This window comes from Grus americana, chromosome 21 (genome assembly GCF_028858705.1).
Source record: "Grus americana isolate bGruAme1 chromosome 21, bGruAme1.mat, whole genome shotgun sequence".
In the NCBI taxonomy this organism is placed as follows: domain Eukaryota; kingdom Metazoa; phylum Chordata; class Aves; order Gruiformes; family Gruidae; genus Grus; species Grus americana.
The window spans coordinates 3,905,791-3,926,434 of NC_072872.1; the positions used below are offsets into that span (position 1 = coordinate 3,905,791).

Sequence of the window (20,644 nt, forward strand, 5' to 3'; positions counted from 1 at the left end):
ATGAGCAAAGATCCACAAAGATGTTTGTCTAGACAAGCTGCAGTCATGTTCCAGCATCTTATTAAGCTAGGAGTATATGAACAGGGATAGGCTTTGTCCCAAGTAATGTACAATGTAATATCAGTCAGAGCAGGTGGAGACAAGCGAGGGAACAGAGCCTGATGGGCTTTAGCACATCAATTGCTTAAGCCTCTTGGTGCCTTTTGAACTGTGTCAGACTCCCTGCTCTGTGCTTTACTCATTTGAACTAACTCAATTTTTAGAAGTTCAGAAAATAGCTTAAAAAAATTAAGAGAAATCCCTTGCCTGTATCTCTTGAGCCTTTTCAGCCAGTTAATTGGCATGAGTGTTGTATTCATCCAGAGCTAATGTTATCGAGGCCTGGCTGAATTATTGATGGAGCTTCGCTGGAGCAAGAGACTGCTGAAGTAAGAATGACAATCCATCTTTCATCAGAGAGCAGCAGCCTCAGTAAGCAAACAGTCAAAAAAGTAATAACAAGTGCCACCAAGTTCAGGGAGAGGAAAGTTCCTTTGGTAAAATGGTAAGGGAAGAGCAGGGAAAAGTGTGGACAAAAGTGTGAAACAGCAGCTCAGTTCTAGCAAAAATGTCTGACAAAATGTTGTTAAAAAGTAAGATGAGAGATTTAACCACCTTAAATACTGAGAAATTGAAGTGAAACTCTTTCCTGGCCATGCATAGGATGCAGTTAAGTGCTTTTAAAATATGCAAAAGGTGGGGAATTAGAGCCAGGGAATTTCAGTTACAGTACAGTGATGTGTGAAGCAGATAAAGGTGGGGAGGATCATTACAAATGTTAGGCATCTCAGCAGCAGGCTGTTCAAGGACGCCAGCTTCATGGCTAATGGGGTCTGACGTGGGGTGGGGAGGAGGAGGAAGGCTGGCCAGGCAGGGACCCGGCGGGAGGGGGCTGCCCTCCCCTTCATACTGAGCGGCTGCTGCGGCAGCCCACGGCCACACACCCCCAGGAAGGGGTTTGCTTCACAAAGCTAATTCCATGTGCCAGGAATAAGGGCGAGATGATGTATGTGATGACCCTGCATGTGTTTCATCCCCTTTCAGCTGTAGGAGAGGAGTAACCAGAACCCCACACTACATGGAGCGTGTGAATTCCTGTCTAAAGCTCTCCCAGCCGTGCGGTCCCTTCTGCGGTGCTGGCAGTCTCGCGTGTTAATGTCCCTGGTGAGCTCTTTCTGACTGAATTCCCACAAGGTGCAGTGCATAGGTAATCCCTCGGGAAATCCAAATGGTAAAGAAACGTTTCTGTCTGAGTCTTGTCCAGCCAATCTTGCCACCAACGGGATGAGTCTGGTGTAACAGAGGTCAGTTCATACGTCAGTAGGCGGTAACCTCAAGCATCCTCAGCCTGTCTCGCAGCCTGGAATGCCTCTTTCTTGGAGCCAGGCAAAACATTTTCAGTGGAAAATAGAGGTATTTTGAAATAGAAGCGTTTCATAGCGAGTTGTTATTTTTGAGGAAGATTTTTGGTGGAATGACTGAAATGTTTAACTTTGCACGCATGTTGAAATAACAAGAGGTTTTGAGCGCCACTGAAGCGTTACATTCAACCTCCCTTCATCCTCCTGCAGTCCCTTTGGGGTCGACAGACAGAGAAGGCAGTACAACTCCCCCCGCTCCACCTCCCTAGAGAGCTGTAACAGGCTTGTAGTCGTGCGTGCTCTGACAGCAGCATCCCTGCGGTACTCCCCTCCTCCTCCCTGCACCTGCTCTGCAGCTCTTATCAGAGATGAGCGGGAGCAGTAGGCTCCAGCCCACGCTCATGCGGTCTCTTCCTTGGGTTTGTTAGATTAGTGCCGATGAAAAGCCGTGGCTGGAATGGCCACCTGCATGCTTCTCGGAGGCCCCTGGGGAGTGCAGTGCGAGGGAATACTGCAAGCCTGGCCTGATAAATGAGCTGTGAGTTCAGGCCTGTGAACAAATTGGTTTCCCCTTCCAGGAAGGCTCACAACTGTCAGCTGACTATTGCTTTATTTATTGCATTGGCCTTTGCAACTAGGGACTCTTGAGGGCAGAGATAAAGGGTTCCAATGACAGGAAAGCAGAAGCATTTGAACCCTTCCTTCAGCTGCAGCTGAGCGCCTCACCTTTGGGAACCAGACTTTGTTCTGGAATCCTCATGCAATTCTGCTACGTGCTTCGAGACACAGTGATCTGAACCCAGACTAGGCAACAAATGGGCAGAAGACGGCAAATATCCAGGCCACAGAGGAAAGCAATTGAGAAATTATCTCATTCCTTAACGTGGCATTTGGTGCCAGACATAGTCTTAGCTTTTGTATTCCAGTAATGCCCAATCTTCACTGCTGCACAGATGCACTGAGGAGAAGTCAGGGACCTCTTTCTTGAAAGACAAAACCTCTCCCATTGCATGTTGCTTGTGCACCCTTAATCACAAAAAGATGGAGGTTGTCTTATGCGATTGTGTAAGCGTATTCTGCTGTACTTCTGAACCCACCCTGTGTCTCTGCTGAAGCCATGCTAACTGTGAGCCAAAGGCCTTGGCTAGCCAGGGCTTTTCAACTTACTGAATGCTGAACTTCCTTGTGGAGCACCCCCACCCTTACCAGGTTCCCATGGATGTGTTCACGATATGCTGATTTCAGATAGATCCACCCTCACTGTAAAGTGGTAGAAGCCCACTCTGACCATGCATAACTCCGGACAGAAGAGAGCATCAAGGAAGAAGACTTCTAAAGGGGTGAGTCAGATAACAGAGGGAGAAAATGGTAAGAGGAAATCAAGGAAAAAATTGTCAGAAATGTTTATTCCTCCAAGGGGAGACCTTTAACCTTTCCTGTGCAGAGTGATAAGCATTTAAGGCAGAAAACATAATCGGGGCCTTCCTAAAGGTCAGACAGCCAATGCGACAGGGAATAGTAGGAATGAAGAACAATCCTGGTGCTATATGTCGAACTCTTTCCAGTTACTAAAAAGAGCAAATTTTATCACCATGGAGTTATTTTACTTCCTTTGGAGAAGGAGATGGTCAGCAGCGGTGGTAGGAGAACCAGCAGGGTCTCTGCAAAGAGGCTGGATGACCAGAGCTTGAAGAGGACAGACTAATGTAGGGGAAGCAGAGAGGGAATGTGAGGAAAGGGAAGAGCATGGGGAAGATGGAGGAATCTGGAAAAAAGGTGTCTGATATTGAGGGATGCTCTAGCAGAGCCCAGAGGGAACTTGTTTGTATTTAGAGATCCAGCCCTACTATGGGCACTAGAGTGTAAGTGCTTTGATGTGTCCCTATCCCCCTCCTCCCAGCTGGGAAGAGACACCCAGCCTTGCCCAGGCTAGAAGTACAGGTTTTGGCTGCGCTGTGCTCGTCAGCAGGGCCACGGATTTGGTGCTGGCAGAAACTCTTGCCAAAGCCAACCGCCTCAAGAGGTAACAATTATTTTATGACTGCCTTTTAGTCCCAGGACAGATTCACAACAGCCTGGTCACTGTTTACATCCTGGTGGGCCTCCCCAGAAGCTGATCTCTGGCTCTGCATATCATCCATTTTTTTGGTAGAAGAGCATTGTCATACTTGTGACCCCATTCACTCAATGAAGCTTTATAGAAAACAGCCCATTCAGAAGATAAAGCTGCAAACAAAACCATGTCTATTAGAACAAGCAGTTTGGTTAGACCAGATGGCCCCCAGCATGGAGACATGGCTGCGCTGCTTCTGCTGTCTGTCTGGCTTTTGGGCTAGTAGACCCACGAGGTTTAGTCCTGCCTTGTAACCAGTGTTACAGGACTCACCTTCTGCCTGTCAGCCCAGGCACACCTCGCACTCACAGGTACCTGCCCTTCCTTCCTCTTGAGCAACAAAGAGTGCTTTCTCCATTTGGTATTCTCCCAGTTTTACCTCTCCCAGAGCAAATCAGCTGTGGGTCATTTGGCAAGTCCCTGTGATTTGTCTGCTTGCTGGAGCCTGGTACTTCACAGCTCTCTGTCTCGAGCCCCAGACTGGCTGGGAAGTGTTTGACAGAATCCATTATGAAGGGCTAACACAGCAATTCTGATAAACTAGCAAGATCAGTTTAAAAGGAAGCAGATAACGTTTCATCTGAAACCGGTGTATGGAAGCCAGCTCTCATGGGGGGGGGGGGGGGGCTGTGAGAAACAATGAGGTTACAAAGTTTTCTGAGGAAAATTCATTTCTAGAAATTGCTAGACTGTTACCTTTCCCACAAGTCCATATGACTAATAAAAGGTTTTTCCTTTCTATCTTTCAGTGAGGGAATCCAGCATTTCTTTTCAAACATGTATGGAAGTGATGGCATCTTTTCCCTCAGGAGCATCCAGGGTGGTGTAACTGGCATTAGGAGCTGGATTATTTGCAGGCAAAGCTTCATCGTGCTGTTTCCAGGAACTATAATGCCGGTAAGCGGTAGAAGCAGGGAAGAGGTTTTTCTGCCTTCTGTTCTTAGTTCTGCTACAGCATCCCCTTGGCCAAGTCACCTCCCTGCGGGCTTTTTTTTATGTGCTACATTAGGATAACAATTTACCTTTTGACTGTTTGTTGTTAGGGTCAGAAGAGGACTTGCCCTGAGGCGAGCGCTTCTGGAGAAAGGGCTCGTGGTGAGATTGGATCTTAGCTCTGTCCCTGTATCTCACAGGCATGTGACAGTGAATGCCATCCCAGCTTGATGGGGACAATGCAAAGCAGATAGCAGTGCTTAATAGCACCTTCTGCTGGCCCAAAAACCAATCTCACTGGTGGGACAGCATTTTGGGCGAAGGGAGAAGCATTATTACCAACTGCTAACCAGAGATCAGAAATGGTAGGAACTTACTGCAAGCAGCCTGCAGTCAGTGCCAGTATACCATGAGCCTTTTTCTGAAGCCTCACTGAGCAGAGCAGCTCCAGGTCTGACCAGCCTTTTGATACTTTGTTTTCCCTTTAATACATTTAAACCCAACATCTCCAAGTCAGGATTCACCGTATTGACCTATACTTCTGGGATAGGTTCAAGACATATTAAAACAATGCAAGGAACAAAAACCAGCAACCCCCAACTGGCTTCCAGGTAGTCTTAGGTACATTTGCAAGACAGATTATATTAGTGCATAGCTGCAGCCTGTGTCCCCACATTACCATACAGGGAAAGTCAGGCATATTGGCGTTCCACAGTGAGATGCATCGCTGGATGCAGAGATCCAGATCCAAATACCCCCAGAGTCTGGAGGTGTTTGGACACACAGGCTGAGGGTCCAAGCCCATATCTAAGTACTGGTGGCCAGAAGTTTTACCTCTCCCCTCTGAATCATCCAGCATTGGCCAGAGGTTTGTGCAAGCTGGTGGCCTATTCTATCCAACATTATGTTCCCAAGCAGAATTCAGCTACTTAGGAGAGGGACAGATAGTGCCTACAATTTATGGGAGTGAAGAAACAGCATATTACTGGAGAGTCCCAAACCTTTGCTTCCTCAGTCTCTGCAGGTCTGGCACACAGCAAGCCCAGAGGCACTGAAGTATCCCACTCAAGCAGCCAAGTGTTAACAACCTCTCCAAAGTCTAATTTGCCTTTGATATAGACTTAATTGTTTGCGTCACCCACTGGGCTAGGGGGAGGGCTATAAAAGGGGCTGCAGCCATTGTCTGAGGCAGAAGAGAGCCCAGAAACAGCTCCCTCTCCCAGTCTTCCTCATTCAGCACAGTAGTCACAGCCTGTACATCATGCAGCTGGTGGCCAGCCTGGTGTCCGTTCTGCTACTGGTGTGGAGCGTGAGAGCCACTGCACTGCCTGGAGAAGAGAGGCTCGCAATACAGAACACTAGGGTGAGTATACTGCACCCTGTGCAGGAGCTGGGTGAGGTGGGAGCACACAGAAGCAGGCTGGAGCCAGGGGAGGGGTAATAAGGGCAATTAGGTTTTACCTGATGCAAACAACTCTTCCGCCCCTCTGTATTCCAAGGCATTACAGCTTCACGTGCTGCTGAAGCACGGGCTATTACTACAGCTTACTAGCCAGTTTATTTAGGAAAGGCAGGTGCCAGAGACCTGCAAAAGTGAAGTCTGAGCTAAGCAAAAACTGGCAAAAAGAGCTGAGAGAAGAGGGAAAAGGAAGAAATAACATTGCTGAAAGAGTGCAGCATGAGAGAATAAAGCAGAGTACTAGGGAGGGAGAGAAAAGATACGTAATTGGTAAAATGATCAAGGGAGATGATATTTTAAATAGGACTCATGGGAAGGACAAATGTTTAAAAGATGGGTTCAGTAGAAAAGTAACAGAGGAATAATAAATGAAGTAATTATATCAGAATAAAATTGCTTTTTCCAGAGTAGTATTCACAAGGGGAGTTATACTGACATAGTTCTGCTAGAATAATTACACTCTGAACCAGCACAGCTCTATGCAGTGGCAGAACTTATTATAGCAATATAATTATCCTACCAACTGGCAAAACTCTAATATTATAATGGCTATAGCACTATAATAACTTTGTTTTGCTGGACTATTTCCCTAAGAGGCCAAAGGAGTAGGAAGCAATAGCATAACATAATCATAAGCAGGTGCTCTATTCTGCTTACCCTCGCCCCGCAGTTTTCTCACCTGCGTGTTCCTCGCCATCCCTGATGTTCCTCTGAGCTGTGGTTAGTCACCCTGTGCTCTGCCAGTCCGGGTCACAGCTGGATCCATAAGGCTGCTGTTATTTCAGTCCTGCGGAGGAGCTACCCAGAAAAGCGAAGGATCCCAATGTTGGTTTCAAAAGCACTAACTTCTCCTTTGTGCGTATCCACATCGCTTTTTCTGTCTTAGCGTTGGCTCCAGCTCATCCATCAGTGTCTTACTGCTTCAGGAGTGGGCTTACATCCCATTAACAACAGAACTGGCTGCGAGAAAGAAACGTACACAGTGTGAGGTGCTAGGGCTAGCATTCTGTTAGAGATCAGGGCTTCTGCAGCTGGCTGGGATTAACCCTTCTGGGGATAACTAAACTTTCAGCTGTACATTCTCATAATAAGAAATCCAGTACTTAAAAAGTAAACTCTTTCTGGTGCAAATCCTAGCTGCTGCGAAAAAAAGAAACAAGTCGTAGGGAAAAAATCGGTAAATAAGGCTTTGGTAAAAATGAATTCAAGTGTAATGACTCTTAATCTTCTACACACTGTTGCTTACAAAATAATGATATAATAGATATAATGATTGTCTTTAGAGCATTCTACAAACTGAAAAATTGTTAGATACTGATGAACCAATCCCTACAGTCACTACTGCTGTAAATCAGACAAATGAGTTTTAAGTATGAAAAATATTGGGATTTTACATATAAACCACCATAAAATGCATAACAATGCAAAAGAAAGATTGCGCATTCTGATGCACTGGTGGATGTAGTACAGGGAACTGAGCAGCTACCCAAAGGTGTGCCACAACCCACCCCTGCTAAGATCTCTAGCTGCTGCCAAGGAGTCTTCATCTCTTGCAGCTTGGGAACAGCTATAAGCAGAAAGGATGTTAGCAATAGATTAGTGCGGGGAAGAGCTGCCTAGTTTCACTAACAGCCGCAGCCGATCATGCGTAAGGAATATACCCTAACAGCAGGCTGAGTTTTGCCTTCCCCACCCCTGAGTCTAAAGCTGCTGGCTCTGCTTGGAGCAGGTTATTTCAAAACATCCAGCACTTAGGAAAAAAGCTTACGAGGAAGACATGACCCAGGAGACACATTTAGCTGGGTTCCCCAGTCCCAGTCCATCTCCCAAAGGCTCAAGGCATTTCTGTACTTGCAGCACAGGAGTAGGAATCAGGACAGGCACAAACTGGCTTTTATCTTTTCTTCTGCTACAAATAGCATGTAATTTTTCTATGCCTCAGTTTCTCTGGTATGGAAGCAGGGTTAGTTACTAGAGCTAAGCAAGTGAATAAAATATATCCATAAACATCCTGTAATCTCAAAAAAATTGCTGCTGCCTGTATTTACCCATCTTTTGAGTTGTGGTCCTTAGTGGATGCTGGTGCTGACAGAGCCAGCAGATAGATAGAGCAGTCCTAGCAGTAAACACGGCATTTGTGAGAAGTGGTGTGGAAATGTGCTGCCAAGATTCCCATCCACATGGGAAACAGGATCTCTGACTGTCAAACCATTTTCCCAGCTTGTCCAGTACCAGCTGTCTCCACTAATGAGTCACAGAGACCAGGAATACTCAGGCAAGAGGTAATTCCTCAGATTTGCTGGATGTAATGTTAAGAGAAACAAGATAAACCCACAGCTTGTTACTGACGGAAATCCCTCAAGCCCCAAACCACAGGCTATGTTCTTTCGTATACTGCTATGGCAAAAGGATGGAGTTCTACATCTCCTCTTTCATTCTGCCTCCCTCCAAGGTCAGGCTATTGAAATATGGGTTCTTGTTCTTGAAATACAAGCTGCCTGTCTCCACCGATTAAATATTTTGCTCTAGATACTTAAGGTCCTCTCCTCCGTTACCTTTCATTCTCAGCATTTTAGGGGGGGTTGCAGCCCCTGATGCGCTTAATTTAATATTGCTCAGGACTCCGTGCCTCTTCCCTGACCTTCCCACAGAGGATGCCGGGCAGTCAGAGCGCTGAAGGGAGCACGGGCTTACAAGGAGAGAAGGCAGCTTGGCATTCAACGGAATTTAATTAGTGCAGGCAGCAAGGGACTTCACGACCAATTCATGCATATTTGTTAGCAGCTCTTTTCCAGTTGTAACATGGCACGTGTGCCTCTGCCCATCCAGCTGGCTGAGCTGGACAGGGGATGGGAGAAGGGAGAAGTGACCTCTGCAGCCACAGACTCCTTGGCTCCCGCACAGCTCTGCTGATGGGAAAAGCATCGGCTCTGAGGAACTGGGGGGGGGGGGGGGGGGGGGGACAGGAAAATGAGAAGGGACCCCACAGGGGATGTTCGCACCCTGATACAACCCCCTGCCTCGACAGCCACGGGGAACAGGGCCTCTGTGCGACACTTTTCCCTGCTCTCTGCCCACAGGAACAAAGCACAGTCCGGAAAGATGCCATCCTGAAGATGCTGGCGGGCCTGCTCGACAGTGTGGACGTGGGGCGTGAGGCGGCCTCCCCAGACGTGGAAGAGGAGGGCAAGCTGGAGGAGGAGCGGGCGGTGCTGGGGAGGCTCGCCCAGCTATCGCAGCGGGACCGCAAGGCCCCCTGCAAAAACTTCTTCTGGAAAACCTTCACATCCTGCTAGTGCTGCCCGGCCTGGCCTCGCCGGGCCACCCGCCCGCGAACACCCTCCCCTTCCCTCCCCTCGGCCATCCCGTTCCCCCGAGCTCCCTTCCTTTTCTTCTCTGCCCCTCAGAATAAAGCATGGCGCCTCGGGGACTCGTCTCTGCCTCTCTGCGCCCCGGCGGGCCGGGCCGGGGTGGTCGGGGGGAGGGAGCTGGGGCTGCTGGGAGCGCCTGGAGGCGGCGGCCATCTTGCGGGGTGGCCATGGTGGGTGGCGGCCATTTTGGAAAAGACCTTTGCAGCGGCGAGGGGTGCGGTGGGGCTGAAGTGCTCTACCCCGCTGGGAGAAGCCCCTCGAGGGGAGCATAGGTGCAGCTGTCCTTAAAGCTGCTGCAGCCGCACCTTCGGCCCCTGAGGGACCAGGTGGGTGTGCGCGTCCCCTCTGTGCCAGGGTGGGCAGGTGGGGTGAGGCCTAGGCGCTGGGCAGGTGGGGTGAGGCCTAGGTGCTGGACAGCAAGAGTTGTGCCCCGCAGGGAGGGCCCTCTGTGCTAGGCCCTGGTCAGGGTAAGGTGCCATGCCACACTAGGATCTGGAGAGGGTGGTTTGGACCCAGGCATGTGGGAGAGCAGCCCTCTGTGCACCTTTCCGTGCTGGCTGTGACTGGGGGTGGCTCAGTGAAGTACCCAGGTAGTGCTCCACAGATGGGGGTGCAGGGGCATTGGCTGGGGGTTTCTGGGGTTGTGGGAGGGGAAGGTGTGCCCAGAGCCAGGCCCTGGCATGCTTTTGGTTTGACAGCGGGGATCTCCAGAGCGGTTCCATCGTGTTCTGGGGCTGCATGTGTATCTGAAATCCTGGGCTCTGCAGCTGAAACCAATGGAAATAAACCAGCTGTGAGCCCGGGCCACCAGCTCTGACTGCGCTAGTTCTCTCATGGTTTTTTGGTGTCTTGTCATCTTGCTTAAAAACATGAAAATGAAACGCCTGATTTCTCTTATCTTTTTGGATGCCATTTGCTGTCTGGAGAGTAGCTTCTCTGGGCCTGTAGTTTTATTTCTTTTGGCTTACTGAGGAGTTTTTTGAACCTTAGTTTTACAGCTGACAGGTAATGTAGAGATATGAAAGGCAGATGTTTGAGTTCAGCACAGATACTTCTCTCTAAAGGAGACTACTGAGGCTTTGGTTTTGCATGCTGGCAAAAAAAAAAAAAAAGGAAATTCAGTTGCTCTTATTTGTTTTGATTCTTAGTATTAACAAGTTGAGTTTCAGAGCTGTATTACATCACTGGAATGACCACACAAATTAGCAGGCCTCAGCTGTACGTTACTGAGCCTGTCTCCAAAGCCTGACTGGCTGCTGGTGAGAACTAGAAGGTAGTTATTTGTAGTGGCTTGCTTTTGAACCTTTAGATTGTGTTTTTGGAGGCCGGTGACCATGAGGTCTCTCATCTCAACAGCAGCATTTTGGATTAATCAGCAGCCAGCCTGTTTTCTTACAGTTGAAGTAACGCTTCCAACTCCCCCGCTCTCCCTGAATAATGAGTGATACAACCACTCGGGCACCTAGATGGGCTGGCTTGCCGCTGCCGCTTTGCTCTGTGTCAGGCTGCATTTTCACTGCGTTGTTTGCCATAGAAATTTCTGGCTGCGTGTCTCTGACTTGCAGGAGGAGTTAGAGCCCTGTGGCTTGTTTTATTTTTCACTCCATAATGAAAAATAAGATCCTTGCTGGGGGAACTCAGCAACTCAGTATATGGGTAATGGGATATGGAGCTTTCCAACTGTGTTGCCTGGAGCACCCAGCTAGGACGCAGGAGACCTGGTTTTATGCCTCACTTTGCTGCTGGCATTTGTGTTTTATCATTACCTCCCTTTCAATACCTCAGTTTCCCTGTCTTTAAAATGGCGTGATAGCTCTCACCTCCTTTTATATTTTTCTTAAGATATGTGGGTGACAAGTGCTGCATAAAAACTAATTATAACTGTTATTTTTACTTAGACCTGTGTAATAGTATGAGACCAACCAGGATGCTAGTACCTTAGAAGTGTTCTCATAAGAGTTGCCTTATTATCCCCCATTAAATCTTGTCTGTGATAATAATGTTCAAGCTAACATGTGGAGAAAATGAGAAACCCCACAGCACATGGACATAGGGATTGCCCCAAACAGAGACTGCCTGTTCAGCAAACTATGTATGCTGTATTATTTGGTGGTTCCTGGAGGAGAGAGTAGTCCGGCTGCTCTCAAAGTTGGAAGTAAATTTGGAAGTTGAACTCTTCTTCCATCCCTACAGATGGTTCCTGCTGGTGTAGGCTGAGGCAGGCTGGCTGAGCACCAGGCAGGAAGTCTGCACTGCCAGTGCACGTGCTGTGGATAGGGGCCAGCTTCTTTCATCAGAGCTGAAATTGGTGTTTGAGTTGGATTTAATTTTGCAATTTCCTTGGTAAGTCAATGTGTTGAGGCTGAAGCAATGTCAGATCCTGCCTAATGACAGCATTTAATATTAGGGAGTGGAGCATGATAAGTCAGATTCAGTGGGAGGGGCTTAACGAAGGGTTATAAATGATGTGTCATATATGGGCATTTTCTATTTAAATTTTCACAAAAGAATTGTGAGTCTTATAATGGTATGTGTCAAGTAGAAGGGAGTGAGAGTATGTTATTTCTTTTTCAGATGCAATAGCCAATGCATTTTAAAATCTTGTGACAGCTCAGAATAATTGTGTGTGTATGAGTAAGTGGATAATACCTATGAGCTATCTCCAGATTTTTTAAAAAGTTAAAAAGACACATTAAAAGTGAAAAACATGCCAGAAGGCAAACTTTTAAAGTCAGCTAGCACACACAGTGCTGACCTCACGTAATTCAATGCATGGTCCGGTGGTATTCACTGTATTTTTATTTTTTTTTAATTTTTTTTGACCTAAAACTAGCTCATGCTTATGCATCAAGCTGCAGGCAAGTGAAAGAATTATCACAAGGACAAGCTCAGCTGTGAACCTACAGTATATTCAGTACCCAGGGGTAACTCTATGTGCATATCTGTCGCATGATAAATGTGAAGTAGTCCAGGGCAGCTTACTCCTCAATGAAAACAGAGTAAATCTCATTTACTCTGAGATCAAAGCATGTGTATACATGGGCAGATACGACAGAGAATCTGGAGAGGTATTAATTTGAAATTTAGTACCCTCCACGGTGACTTATTTGTATGTGCTTTTAGTCATGAAGATCTTGTTTTAATACATACTGTCAGGTCAGCTAGCAGGGAATCAATACTTCACTGTGTGCATTTTCAGCGTCGGATAAAGGAGAGAGTTGCAATCTGACCAGACTTCACAAAGATACTGTCTGTCTGCAGGTCGCTGGCAAATGGAGTTAAATTTAGTGGGAACAGAACAGCACTGCCTGGTCTGGTGGTCGTATGTCTGTCATTCTCAAACAACACGTGGCCTAGGAGGCACCTTTAGCATTGATTACAGCTACAGAAAATTGAGGTTAAACCTAGGATTGCAGGGAGAATGAAATATAAGGTTGCACAGAGTGTCCTGATTTACGTTGTTATCATATTTGGCTTGGCTCAGAAACACTAAACGTGTGTTTGAAAAGCATTGAGTCCATTTATTTAAAAAAAAAATCTGTTTTGCGGTTGATGGCATGTAAATAGTCAGATGCAAGTGTTATAAACAGTCAGATACCAACTGGGAAAAAGAATAGCTGGATTTGCACAAAAGGGGAATCTTCTCTCCACTGAGTTGAGTGAATTCTGATGTTGCTTTTGGTCATAGATTAATATAGTGGCTCACAGAACACGTTTTGCCAGGACACTTGTTTTTGACAACCTTCATCTGATAAGTTGGTGGTTTAGGTAGCAACAAACTTGACAACAGCACATTCCTGTGACACAGAAGCGCTGCTTTTATTTATCTTTCTTGGCAGTATGGGCTAGGAGATTTGCCTTGGGCTTGGTGGTGGGAGATGCTAATCTGAGAGACATTGCTCTGTGTCGTCTTCTAACCATAATGCCACATGTACCTCTGCCTGTGGCTCTGCTGACTTTCCTGCCACACTAGGTTTTGTTGAGCAGAAGAATAACACAGGTCAAATAAGGCATTTGTTCACTGTCTATTTGTTACTCACTGTAAATACTTTGTTCAGTGACCTTGTTCTCTGAGCTCTGAAAGCCTCTCTTATGCAGTGGGCTTTGAAGGTTTAACTTCAGTTACTTCTCTGAGCTGCTGTATTCACAAAGCCCTCAGCAACAGCAGGCTGTAAATGCATTTTATATTCCATGGAGACTGCTCCATAAAAGAAGCTATTACCTTGACCATTCGGAATGTACAGTAGCTTCATGTAAGACATGCACAACATAGGAAATCCTGAGTACAAATGACCTCTCGGTGAATTGGGAGGATGTCTTACACAGTGGATTTTTCCTGTCTTTGCTAAACCCTGATTGAACTTGCAGGCATTTGAGAGGAGGATGCGAGGGAGTTGCCGGAGCACTGTAGTTTTTGTAGACTAGGTCAGAAGGACAGGCAGTGTTAATCTGGTGTGCATTTTGGTGAAACTGTGGTGTGAAGGTCTGTATGCTGTAGATGCCTGAGAGATGGGAAATCAGAAGGTGTTCTCTACTGTTCCAACAAGGATTTAAGAGATACAGCTTTTCTTCAGAGATTCCTAAGGAGTTACAGTCAGAGTTACCACTAAGGCAGTAGATGATGAAGTGCAGGTAGGTAAAAATCAGTTATCCAGAGACACACAGCAAACAGGGACGTGTCAGCATAGGGGGAACTTTCAGAATGAAGAGTCTGACAGAGCGTTACTGCAGAATACCTATTGTGGTTAAAGTTGCTTTTTTATTTCAGAATAATCACTGAGGCTTTAAAGCAGGAAATATTTGGGAGTCAGAGGGCCCGTGTCACGTAAGTGAGACAGAAGCTAATGGAGAACAGCACACTGCTGTTGTTTAGCTTGTTCTTCCTTTGCAGAAGCCTGGGAATACAAGCAGAGACTGTAGAAGCTGTCAGCCTGTAACCCAGACTACTGAGGAGCAGCTGTACCCCATGCAAAGGGAGATCAGTTTAACTACCTGTGCTGAGCCTGTGAGCCTTCTTGTAACAGGCATGTCTCATCTGTGTATTTCTCTTTGCTGATTCCAGCACCTTTGGAGCTGACTGAGCTCTCACTCTTAGATTTGTATCTCATTTTGCAGCCTTGGGAGGGAGGTACCAGATGGAAAAAAGCCAGCATTTCAGTCCCTTAAGATAGGAGCTTTGGAGAGAGCTGTTTGAATCTAGATTCAAATCTTCCAGCGTGTCTGCTTCCCGCTTGTTAAAATTATGTAGGGCTCATAGAAAGTCTCAGAGGAAGCATTTGGGAGGTGAAGGAAATCTGAACAATCCAAATCCATGTCTTCCACGTCCCAAGAGAATGTCTTAGTTGTAAGTGGTAGGCTGGGCTGGATGAGGGTTGCTGTCTAGCAGGACCACAGCACACAAGGGAATAAGTACCTGTGCCAGGGGAGAGAGCATGCTGTTTCCCTGGACTCGGGGCATTCAGCTGGGAACGAGGAATTTCAGTTCTAGCAGTACCTTGGGGACTTGGAGGACTCTTGTTTTAAACCAATTAGTGTTTAGTAAAAAAAAATATTATAATCAGTCTTTATAGCTGGGACCTTGCTGAATTTGGCTTGAAGTCAGACCTACTTCCTATTGTCTTCAATTTCACTGGGCTGTGCTTGGCTGGTGTGTTTTAGTCTCTTTTTGACAGAGAGGAAGAAGCCAAGGGTTTATTGCTGTGGAATGCTGCCCACTCCTGGCTTGTACATTCCAGAAATTGTCCAAGAGACTTTTGGTCCCTTAGCTGATGGTTTTTAAGTCCATCATTTTAGAGACATTGTAGCTTCAGTCACTGTTGCATAGAAGGAAGAGTCTTCAAATCTGGTTGGTTTCACTGTGAGTTTGTTTATGTATTTGAACAAGAGCAGATTGTCTAGATAGCACAGAGTGTATTAGTCTGCATTAGTTAGTGAACCTAGCACAGGCAGCAGCTTAATTAATAGAGAAAGGGAAAGGAGAGTACTTCTGTGATAATAGTTTGTACAGAGCTTTTAACTCTTCCAGTTGGGAGAAGACACTGTGCAGGAAGTCCCCTGCTCGGAGTGAAACCCAGAGGTCAGGACATGTCTCCACACAAGCAGTTTTTGCTCCAAGGGCTCTGCCTCTGTCCTTGGCCTTGTGCTGCTGATCTAGTCAGAAGTAAATCAGTCCCATGGTGAGAGATGCCCTGCCAGAAGCTTAGGTGCAGGTGTACAGACAGGGAGCTGCAGCTGCCTAAAAAACCCCATGGATTTACACTTTAGGAGCCCAGAACCACGGGGAGCAAACAGCAGTCTTTGTGCTCTAAAATATTGGCTTGCAAACAATGCTCATCTTCGTCTGTGAACTGATGAATTTACCCACTGCTGGGAGCCAGCAGGCTGGAAAGTGCCTTATGATTGCTCTTCTGAAAAGGATAACTGAACCCTGTTCAGTGCTGGAAGGCAGCTTGTCATGCCATGGGACAGAGTGGGCTAGAAGCAGAATAACCAAGAAGAAATGCCACTGGTGGCCTTTTGCTACATTCCAGAATAAAAATGTGAATGTCTCCATATTGCAAAGCTAAGTAGTGTGTGACTCAGAATCTGTGTGAGAGGGTACATAAACCCAGTAGAGTGAGGTAAGGGAATATCCTCCCTCCCTTTAACCACCATCTAGTCACAGGCAGGCTTGCATTTTGTCAATAATCTCATGTTATTACTGTGGCTTGGTGTAAAATATGGAATTGCTGAGTGTTATTGCTGCAAGGAGAAAGTGGCTGTGCATGTGTGTATGTGCGTATTATTCTTTTCACATAAGTAGTTGCTTCCACTTTTATTTAACTAGCAGTTTTCATGAAGGCGTCTTTATGAGATGATCCACCTTTGCCAGCATCTTTGTACATCAAACAAGAATGATCATTCCTATTTAACAGGAGACAAATCAAAGTCCCAGCCAATGTATCAAAGATCCTGCAGGAAGCAAGCAGGAGGGTGGGAACCACAATGCAAGAAGTCTCTTGGGGCATAAGATACAGGGCTGTGTCCAAGTTACTGCACCTGGGGAATCTTCACATGGTTCCGGGTGTCTCCACCTTTGAACAGTCACAGCCACAAGCAGTGCTCTCAGTGGAAGTAATGTGCCAAGAACAGCCCATCTTTGTCAGCTCCTCTATCAGTTACGAGATCTAGGCAGAGAGACAGGTTAATATGTTTCCTGTGTCTGTAAGCCCTCTTCTGACAGCTGGTCAGTTCTGGCTGCAGGCCTTCGTAGCCTCTGAATGGCAGGCCATAAATCAGAGCTGGCACTTAAAAGACAAATTGTAATGAAGGCTGAGAGATTTGAGGAGAATTGTTTCCCGGAATCCCATCCCATTTTCACACGTGCACATACAGATGCTTGTCCTGTCCCTCAGAAACATTTAACTAGGCTTCACCTTTCTGGGAAGATAGACTGCCTGGTAAATGAGATGTCATGGGCAAACACTGTCCTAGCATTAAGGGGATTATTTCCAAATTATTTGAAAAGGCTTAGCAGGAGTGCAGAAACCGTAAATAACAAGGAGCACTTTGGAAAGTCAGAGACAGCCTCATGAGCCCTTGGGAACTTCCCAGTGTGCAGAACGCAAGGGAACTCCATCTCTTAGAGGATGTACCACAGAACAAGTGGGTCACCAAAGCAGTCAGCAAAGGGAAGTTCATTCTGTGTGGCTTCCCAGATCACTCTGGTAGTGCAGGCTGCAACCAAGTCCTGTCTAATCTGCATGGAATTGAATATGAGATGCCCCAGGCTGGCCACCAAGAGCAAGTTAGCATAAGAGGTGTGTGAAATGCTGTTCGCAAAACACTACTGGGCTATAGGCTTGCAGTGGCAACTTATGACACAGGACACTTGGCCCAAAATACAGATGGCTCCCATCTTGCAGCAGATGTTTGCCTACTGCATACCTTAACTCTGCACATTTGTTGGTGAGTGTACGGTACTGCACTGATGTCATCTAAAAGATGAGCTTGGTTTTCCCACAAATTATGTGGAAGCGTTTGACTCTTCTCTGGCATTTGGACTCTGCTTATGCCCATTTGTTCTTCGAATACAAATACTATTAACAAGAAGAATAACTTGAAGAATGAGGAGTCCTGCTGGGAGATGACCCTTGATTGCCATGCCCATTGCACAGTCCCCTCAGTCAAGTTTTCTCACGTGTGGCTGTGGAGGCTCCTTGTGCTGTGTCTGCACAAAGCCTTCATATTTAGTAAACCAGTTTAATTTATCGTTACTATCTGTATTGCAGGACGCAGTACAGTCCCTCAGCTGAGGCTGGTTCAACAGCCTGTCAGGCCTTCTTTTAACAGAAAGTCTGCCCAAAAAAATGCCGCTTCTCATGCTGAAGATCTTTCAGTATGAGTAGAAGAGGTGAGACAGGAGGAAAGTGGGAGAACATGCAAGTGACTGTCAAGGCCATCAGCAGAATAGCGGCACTAGAATAGGACATTGGTCTGTAGACTTCCAGATCCAGTTAAACCGAAAGTTTGCAACTTTGAATTCCTCACCTGTGTGAAGATTGCAGTGTATTAGTGGGGAATATTACGGTGATACATGAAAAAAAACCTCACGGACTTTGGAGACTTTCTTAAATGAAAATATGTTTCAAAGCGAAAAACCATTTGGTCCATCTGTGTCCCATTACTAAGCTGGGGCCATCATCCATTTTCATTAGACAGGGCCTGAGCATGGGGGTGGGGACAGAGGCCCAGGCAGCTGCCCTGGACACCAGGCTAAAAAGCACCATATGGAAAAGCCTAATGTATGTTAACAGGCATCAGAGACCAAAATTGAAAGAATAATGGCCCATCCACATGCAGTAGCCTCAGTGAGACAAACTCTCAGCACCAATCTGTCAGCTGCAATTTTGGGTCATTACAGTGCTGCTAAGCAGAGGCTAACAGACAAGTTAGAGTAATCTGACTTCAGCAAAAATAATTCTTCCAGCCGTGCTAGTCCTCTGGCTCAGTTTCCTCCTTGCTAACATACATCAAACAAAATATCTTCCTTTCCTCAGAGGTTCTTCCTACCAGGCCTCAGGGGATCCCAGCCAAACATTTAAATTACATGCAATGATATTTTAATTTGCTGGCTGCTTGGTGGCTCTGTATTGCTCTTGCCACTTCAGGTAAACACATGCTATAGCAAGACTGTTTCCCTTTTGCCTGCCGCACAGAAGCGTACCTAAAGTATTTTCATTGTGACCTCCCAGAGTTTCTCCTTTTAGCTTTAATTGTTAGCTAAAAAGGCTCAGAGCTTGACTATAACTGTTCAGTTCTCTGTGCTGTGAGTGCCTTGGCATTCAGGTTGGAATCCGGGTTAGATCCCATATCCTTGTACCAAGTTAACTCTGTATATAGCCAAATGATTTTGTCTGCAGTGGAGCTGAGCATTGCTGGAGCAAAGTAAGCTCTTACAACTGTTTGGTGGCTAGTGGAAGTCACTGGCAGATATTATGGCTGGGGCAATTCAGGATATACTTTCATAGACTCTGTGCCTAATTTTAAATTAGAGGGTTAGCATCCAGTAAGTCTCCCTTCACTTGCCAGCAGGCCCAATGCCTCCAGGGTACGTCAGCAATTTCTGGTGGGCTTTTTCTGCATGCAGCTTTGAGACTCAACAAGTGGTGGGCCTGCTGTTAGTAGGTAAAAGCAGGTGGCAGTATGTCCAGCAGGTGTGAAAAAGTCACATATGTAATCACTTATGCTCAGCAGTCAGGTAACCTTTTAATCCAGGGAGTATTTGAGTACTAACACCTGAGCATTTGGTTTTGTACAGCTATGTTATAGCTCTGTCTATCTCTGAAATGCAGATTTTTCTGAGACAGAATACAGTGCTTTGTTGGCATGAGCTAACTCCTCCTTTGTAATACTGTTTAATTGTTTTGTTGAAAACTGTATTTAAAAGCTGTTCTTTTCTTTTTGCAGATTCCCTCTATTGTTCAAGCTTTAGTCATGACTCCTCCTGAAACTTCAGTGTTGTGTTGAAAAGTGAGGAGAAGGAAGCCCAGGTGAGTGTCCCACTCATTTAAAAGACAGTTAATTTTCTCTATGAAACAATAGCAATTTCACCACAAATCCAAGTGTTTCACGTTGCCTGCACACAGGAGCAAAGGATGTTTTGCTGATTATCGCTTTGTGAAGTTTTCTGTGAGAGAAGCAAAAATGAGCAAAGAAGCTGAGCAGTAAAGTGTCCATTCAGCACAGAACTCTTGCTCTGCATTTTGGTGGGCTTGCTGGTTTGGTTTTTTTTTTCCCTAGGGCAAGGAACAAGAGCTTCAGGGTGGAATTCTGGCAAAAATGAGCTTAGATCTAGGCTGAAAGACACTGGTTTGAACACTTCCAGTTCTTTTGGGCAGAAGCAGATGAGACATTCCTGCCTTAAAAATAAGATAGATAAGGCCAGTCTTTGTAAAAGGCAATGCATCTAGAAGGTACCTAGTACCCAGAAGGTATCCGCAATTTCTCCTCCAAAGAGAAGAGAACAATCAGGGATCCCAGACTTCCTTGAAGGGGAGTTGATTCGAAATAGTTGGGAAAGGCATACTATTCCATTGAGGTGGTATGCAAAAGTTGAGCACAGCTGGTTGCTTGGTAGGTCTGTTTTTTCTCCTGGAGTGCTACAGGCATTTTAATATACAGGTTCTGATTGATGTGACTGTTGGCTCTGACACGGCCTTCAATCTGTTTTCTCCAAGGCAGGAATGAGGTTGTGTGTATTCAGGGAGGGATTTAGCCAAAGGGAAGATTTGTCCATTTCGATGTATCATACTAACTCTTTACTGTCTGAGCAATAGCTCTTATTTCGGGAGTGCTTTGGGCTGGCTTTACTGTTTATCTAGATTAGTGGGGTAATAGCCTCTTTGTTAGGAAAAAATGAGGTTATGGACAATTGCAGAGGAAGACAAATGGTGAAAAATGTTTTTGAGTTGAACAGGGGTGAGTAGAAAATGCACTTGGATGTATATATGGAGAAGGAGCCTGTTGAAAGTGGGTTTAATGAATTTGCTAGTCCTAATGCTGTTGAAACCTATTCTTCAGCACGTTTCTCAGCTTCTCCCTGAGAGGGGTGGGAGCCTCAGGAATTCACTGTCTCCTCCAGTCTCAGCAAGTTACACATTTGGGAGGTGAATACAGTTCTGCACAGTGATAATTATTGCACGTAGAGCAAGAGTACTCATGGAAACGGAAGCAAGAAATGAAATTGAGATGGAAATAGAGACAAGCCAAGATCTGAGTTCCAAAAGCAGACCTTGTGCTCTCAGCTGAGAGCAACTTGTCTGCTGTAGTTTTGGTGTGGAAGATGAAGTCTGGGTTCCCCTTCTTTGAGAAACCAGGACTTCATCCC

General features: G+C 46.1%; 2 protein-coding genes across 2 annotated transcripts in view; both read left to right on the forward strand.

Moving 5' to 3' along the window:
• EXOSC10 (exosome component 10) overlaps positions 1–20,644 on the forward strand; it is a 51,986-nt gene that overhangs the window by 25,665 nt on the left and 5,677 nt on the right. The gene's annotated exons all lie outside the window — the stretch shown is intronic.
• Positions 4,421–9,322, forward strand: CORT (cortistatin). The gene is made up of 2 exons (XM_054849314.1): positions 4,421–5,809; positions 8,986–9,322. Exons 1-2 carry the CDS (start codon positions 5,708–5,710, stop codon positions 9,199–9,201), a joined length of 318 nt encoding a protein of 105 aa, XP_054705289.1. The 5' UTR covers positions 4,421–5,707; the 3' UTR covers positions 9,202–9,322.

Excerpts from the sequence above, each read along its gene's own strand:
- CORT (XM_054849314.1), top strand. The coding sequence starts at position 5,708 with ATGCAGCTGGTGGCCAGCCTGGTGTCCGTTCTGCTACTGGTGTGGAGC. Across the intron at positions 5,810-8,985 it reads TCGCAATACAGAACACTAGG|GAACAAAGCACAGTCCGGAA; the intron begins GTGAGTATACTG and ends CTCTGCCCACAG.